This window comes from Cyprinodon variegatus, unplaced genomic scaffold (genome assembly GCF_000732505.1).
Source record: "Cyprinodon variegatus isolate N-32 unplaced genomic scaffold, C_variegatus-1.0 Scaffold34, whole genome shotgun sequence".
NCBI lineage: Eukaryota > Metazoa > Chordata > Actinopteri > Cyprinodontiformes > Cyprinodontidae > Cyprinodon > Cyprinodon variegatus.
The window spans coordinates 1,596,263-1,602,735 of record NW_015150487.1 but is presented as its reverse complement, the minus strand read 5'-3'; the positions used below and the strand labels follow the sequence as shown (position 1 = coordinate 1,602,735).

At 38.5% G+C, this 6,473-nt stretch overlaps 1 protein-coding gene across 4 annotated transcripts in view; it reads right to left on the bottom strand.

The window, feature by feature from the left end:
* Positions 1-2,079: 2,079 nt before the first annotated feature.
* Positions 2,080-6,473, bottom strand: part of arhgap40 (Rho GTPase activating protein 40) — a 24,688-nt gene continuing 20,294 nt past the window's right edge. For all 4 annotated transcript variants that reach the window (XM_015403080.1, XM_015403072.1, XM_015403064.1 and 1 more), the window contains exons 9-15: positions 5,682-5,841; positions 4,941-5,023; positions 4,079-4,285; positions 3,425-3,565; positions 3,144-3,295; positions 2,903-2,958; positions 2,080-2,481 (exon numbers count right to left, since the gene is read on the bottom strand). In XM_015403080.1, coding sequence (XP_015258566.1) covers positions 2,378-2,481; positions 2,903-2,958; positions 3,144-3,295; positions 3,425-3,565; positions 4,079-4,285; positions 4,941-5,023; positions 5,682-5,841 — 903 coding nt within the window. In that variant the 3' untranslated portion in view covers positions 2,080-2,377. The remainder of the gene's footprint in view (positions 2,482-2,902; positions 2,959-3,143; positions 3,296-3,424; positions 3,566-4,078; positions 4,286-4,940; positions 5,024-5,681; positions 5,842-6,473) is intronic.

The window sequence follows — 6,473 nt, the reverse complement described above, 5'->3', positions numbered from 1 at the left end:
TAATCAGCGACCTGAGCAGCTCTGGCCGCTCCACCCGCAAACACATTACAAGGTTAATCTCTCTATTGATTAGAGCAGCAGAATAAACCAATACTTCACTTATAATCCTCTCCATTTCCACACATGCATGTTATTTTCTGCTTTCTGTGAAGCACAAATGTGAATCTCTGGTTGATGGATGATGCCTATGCTGATACTATCTTCCCACTCTTCCCATTCACTCATATTGAAAAAATAAATCATGTTTAGCATTGCATTAATCTCACATTTATTGCCAAAGATTAAACAGTTTTCCAAAGTTTTTCTTTCTACAGAAAATTATTTTCACAGACAGATTAAAAACAATATAAAGGGCATAAATATACATTCAGACGTCTGCTGGCTGACGTCGCAGATTTACTCCGTAAATCAACAGGAAACAAGAAGTCCATTCGGTTTTGTGGTAGTAATACTGTTTCAGAGCTTCGTCTCAACACACAAACAAAAACATTCATGTATATACAAACACAAAAAAGGTCTGTCCTGGACTGTAAAGAGGTGACACCACTTTGTGGCGTGTTCATGCTTTGTTTTAAGCTTCAGAGGTGACCCAGTTCTCCTTAGCTCCTGCAGAAGGTTTGCTTTGTGCCGAGGCACTGAACTGTACCCAGGAGAACCCAGAAAGCAGCCTGGTGGACATGTGTAGTGAAGCTCATCACACACACACACACACACACAGACTGCTGTGGTGGGGGCAGAATTTATCTCACGCATTTATTACCTCTTGCTTCATCACAGAAATGTGATTCCTCCATGCGTTTCTGATGCTGCCATTATGCTCCATTATGGGGAGGTGACAGAGATGGAGCAGAGGGCGTTGATGGATTTTGGCGCAGGGGCCTGCTGTCATTACGTTTGTTGAGTGCAGCCTGAGAGACACACCCCGCCACAAAATGGCCGCGGCGCCACAACATGGCTGTACGGAGCAAAAAACAATTACCTTTTTACGAGCGGCAACAAAAAAAAGGTGAAACATTCTTCTGCTGCTTGTGTGTGTTTGGAACAGCTTCAAAAAGCAATGTCCTGTTTGAGTTGTGATGTCCCATCACGGCACAGTGTGCATATGTACATAAGAGAAGCAAACCTACAGCTGTACATGGATCCATTGGAAAGGGTCTATGAGGACTAAAACAGAGCAAATGTTTTAAAATTATATAAATAAAAGTCATAATAATTAGAACAGTGTTGTTTCATCGGCATCCTTGTGTTTAAAAATTACAAATGAAGACCAGCTTCACGGTGTGTCCTTATCAACTCCCTTTAGAGATGTCGCTGAAGATGCAACACCAAATCCATCATTGTGGCAAAAATCCTCCTCAGGTCCGAAGTTTAGCCAGTTTCATGGATAGAAGGTGTCAGTGCAGTGCTTCTTAATTAACAGCAGATAAATACAAGTGAATGATGAGGCTTATTAACAAATTGATCTGAATGGTTCCTAAGAGCTTTTACTTATCTTCCTCTCATCCTCCATTATCATTTCTGTCTCCTAATTTATGTGTGGAAAAAAAAGAACACAGGGGTTTTCTGTGTCTAAATAATAGATTGCAAGGTGACATGGTATCAAAGTAGAGGCAAACACTTTGAATTGAACAGAAAAGAGAGGGACAATGTGTCAAAGTTCCTTTAGTTTTAAGTTCAAATACATGCAGTTGACTGATGAATTAATAAATAGAAAAAATGACTTTTTTATGTTTCGAAAAATATCTTAACTAGTTGTACAAACTTTCCTGCACTAGCTGGGTCAATGTTTGCTCAGAATGTAAGCAGAAAACCCCTATATCTTTGGATTCCCTTCAGGGTAAATCCACAACATTGTGTATTCGGAGCAGAAGCTGGCATGAGGTGAGGTGAGGGGGGCTCAGGATAGCCAGAGGTGCTCTGCATCCCCATCTGTTCGCTTGTAGCTGGAGACGATTGCCTTAGAGAAAATACGTCAAAGCCAACTGTCCAGCCGCTCCCTCCATCTCCTCGCTGTTCTGCTTTGCTTTATGTTCAGCAGGTTCTCAGCTGGAAGTAATGAGTCACGTTAGCAGCCTTTTGCTTGCAGCAGTGCAGAAACACAGGAAATGAACATCCGAAGAGAGAATGAAGGACGAGAGGATGGAGAGAAACCGGATGAGGAGTAGAAAAAAACAAAAAGAGATGGAAAGAAGAAGCAGAGAATGGAAATTCTCAACTCTGCTCCAGGCAGATAAATGCTTCTGTCTGCTCCATCTGTCCTTCTTCCTGCTTGTTGCTCCGAAGGACCCCAGGAGCTATGAGGAGGTTTGAAGAAGAAATCTTCATCTCTCCTCTGAAATATGTTCCTCTGTCTGTCTGTCAGTCATCCAACAGGCCACTACCCTCTGCCTCCGTTTGGCTTAATTTTGATGATCCATTCTCCTCCAGGATTACTGTTGTAAAGATCTAGGAGATGTGTCTCTGTGTCCAAACAGTGCTCTCCTGTAGAAACACAGAAATTTGCTTAATTACAAATTTTTGGTTGAATTTACAAATTTCTCAATTAATAATAAAAAAAAAAACGTTAAATATTCATGTAGTCTGTATTGTTAAAAAAAAACAACAACCTTAAAGCCTTTTTTTTATTATTAGTATTATTGCTTTCATATGAGTCCAAACAATAAAATTCCATGTTGAAACTTTAGTGATGCAGTAAACTGAAAACCAACGTTTGTCTGCATAGTTCACACCTCTTTGCGTGCAGAAACATGTCTGTAATTAGCATTTATCTGCTCTGGTAACTGCAGATGCGCAGCTAATGTCCCTATATCTTCTGAACAATTCACCTTGTTACTCTCATCAGCTCAGTGAGCAGAAAGGCATGCAAATATCAGCACTGCTTCAATCTGAGAGAAAGACTCACCGATGTTCCCCCCCACTTCATACAGGGCGCAGTCTGGGTATCCCACCGAGCCATTTCTGTCAACATAAAAAAATATCTTTTATTTCATTGGAAATAAACCCTTTATAAGGAATAAAAGTTCCATTCAAACAGAAAAACAACAATCAGACATGATAGCAAACATGCAAATGATTTATCACCAGATGCAAATATCATCCAAATCCTTTTTTAAAGATCTAAACCTTAACAGTATTTCTCACACCTTCTCATTTTGCCTTTTCCATTTTCCGGGCTGCGGAGGAACTGCCGGTAAAACTGGGAAAGCAGGTCAGAGGTTCTGGAGTTGATGCCGAGTTGAAACTCCATCGTGCTGTTAACCAGATCCCCCACCTGTATTTTTATAGTACGACGTGGCTGCAAGAAAATAAAAACATGTTTAAACATCTCCTTATTTCCCCTGGATATAAAACTCTCACACATTAAGGGGTTCTTGTGCTTAGAGAATGATTTAAAACTAAGATTTGTGCAGTTAAATAAGCTGACCTCTGAGTTTTTCTCTGGTTTTTCCCTGCTGTCTGGCTGGATCTTTCTCAGCAAGTTCTTGAAGCGTCGATCGTAGAACTGGTAGCGGCGGTTGCTGTTCTCATTGAGTCTACGCACTTGGCTTATAAGGAAGTTAGGGACCTGAGTAGTAGGGAGTTATGACAAAAAAAGTTTTGATCAACATCTGTACAAATGAACAATGCTGACAACATTGTGAAAGGTTATACATTTCTCTGAGTTCCATAAGGTTTAATTCCAGGACCTACTTTTTTTTCTATTTTTATTCTAAGGTGATATCATTTTCTATGGATTCAGATTAAGATTCAGATTCCAAAAACTTTATTGGTAGAAAAGGGCAGCAGGGATGCTGCTTCCTTCACATTTCTGTGGTCAGACTGCATGTATTACTGCTCATTGCATTTTCAAACAAATGTAATATCAAGTAACTGCCTGTTATAAGAAAAATGTCAGAACAGGGGGAAAAAAAAAATCTGTGAATTGTTTCTCAGGAAACTAAACTTACTTTCATGTCTTTACAACAAACAGATTAGTGAGAAATCTGAAGTATGTTGAGAAATCTTCTTACATTCTGGACAATTTTCTGTTGTAGATTAAAACAAGACAGCCATGGCTGATGTATATAATCGTTCCTACCGTCCAAAGGAGGTCCTGGTAACGAATGAGAAGCCTCATCACATCAGCTGCCTTCTCTGCCTGTCCTTTCTCCCCCCCATCAGTCAGTCGGCTTGGGACAGCCTTATGGAGGAAGAGGTTGGGAGCCATGATGGTGGCTACGGCCCACAGGTTCATCCTGTTCTTTTTCTCTCTGTTAACCACTTTATTGAGGAACTCTAGCAGGGCCTGACAGAAATGCAAATGATGCCATTAGATGCAGCAGCGATAACATTGCAATGAGCTTTCAAGAAGAATTAATTTAATATATCAACTGCTGAAGAACAGGTTTGTTTGGCAGAAGTTATTTCCAACTGCTTGCTATGAAGGTAAAGTGATTAGTGTCAGTGCTCTACTTTTTGCTATAAGTTAAACTGACTGCACAGCTGGACGGACGAAAGCTGCTCACGACAGATGCAGCAAGATATACAAGATAGCAGCGATTTAAAATCAGAAATGCAAAGGTAAGTTTAGGAGATTTTAAAACATATTTCAACAAATATTTGACTAGTATATTTTAACACAGATTTAATGAAAAAACTTCTTTACTTTGAGATAATGTTTTGAACACTATTCCGTTTTTGTAACATTGTAGCGTTCTTCTTCTCCCAAATCATACCTGCATTACACTAAAATTATAGTTTATATTCAAAATGGCAACTGTCTATACTTCTCAACACCCATTGAATTGTTTGTGTATATTATTGTTATAGCTTCAATCTAATATAGCAAAGGAAGAATATTAGGTATTTAGTGTCACATTCAAAAACACTTTAAAGTCTCCCGTACAAACAATTGTTTAGTGAAAATAAAACTAAGTCCGTAAGAGCTGAGATGTGTCTACCTTTAGTGTGCTCCTGTTTGGCTCAGGGAGCAGCAGAACAAGCAGGTTCAACATGTGCAGTTTCTGCCTCAGCTCTGTGATATCTAGAGAAGAAAAAAAACAAAATAAGAAACTAAGAAAAAAAAGGGTAGACACTCATGCAGACATAGAGACACTGCTCATTTCCTCAGTGTTTGACTAAGAATAATGGGGTGTCCAGAGATTAATGGCGTTGTGTCTGGTGGCCATTAGGATTGTTAGCTTATGTCTCTGTGGTCACAAATCATTTATCATCTGCACTGATCCTCCTTTCAAACCACACCTCAGCTGCTATCAGTCAGATGAGATTATGTTAATCTGTTTTTTTAATAAAGTCAATCTAATGTGAAAACTACATCCTTGAAGATGCTGTGTATTTTCTTATTTGTGCAATTGCTGGATGTATTTTAAAGATCTTAGATTATTCATCTTAGGACTGATTTCTAAGCTGAAAAAGAAAAGATAAGGACCTGCCATCTCCAAAAAGCTGATTATGTAAACCTGGACCAGAAGTCAGGAAATGTGGCCATCAGATTACTGTGTGGATCAGTAATGGAAAAATTGCTGCATATTATTTTGTATTATACAGTAACCTCTGAGATGCGATAAAATACGATATCAAATGTTTTTTCTGGCCTTGGTCACAATCTGAAAGCGAAAATAACATGAAATATGCAATTATGTAATGGAACCAGTAAGATCTGCTGATTAAAGTCCACTGACCTCTGACGGCGCTAAAGGTGTTGAGGTATTCTGCAGTAAGCAGCGGATCTGGCAGCTCTCGGATGAACTTCTTCAAGAGCGCAGCAGCATCATTTGGACTCACTTCCTCCCAGCTAAAATGCCCTGAGTAGAAGTTGGCCTCCAAGCTCTGCTGCAGCAGCTGCAGACGGTGAATAAGGTTAATACCATGACAACCAAACAACAGTTTGACCAATATCTTCTTTTAGGGACTATAACATTAAATGTGTTTAGGGGTTCCTTGATAGAGATCCACATTTTAAATCCAACAACCAACTGATTTAATTGATGTTTTTAAATACATCTTATGTTGATCTCATTTTAATTACCTCGCAAAAAGGATATACTTTGTTGTTTGATGTATTTAAAGGTTGAAAAATTGTAGAAGGGAGGAAACAACATATTGATTTTATTTAACCTGCTGAACTCTCAATATTACTGATTGAAAGAAAATGATCTGATTAGACTGTTAAATGATGATGCCCTATTTTAACTGCATCTTTACAATACAATTACCTGCATTAATATGCCTATTAATTTACATGAAAACAATTTTTTTCTATAAGAAAAATTTTATTGAATTACACAGAAAAAAGCCTTCTGTTTTTAAAATACTTATAGAAAGGGCAAAAAAATGAAGGACATTGAAAATCTTTATAAGGTAGTATCCATTGTTAACGCTGCTCTTTATTGGTAGTAATCTTTTTGAGGGAAAAGAGTCATCTTGGAACACGAACAATGTCAAATGTTGGGAAATAGTATTTATAAAAAAAA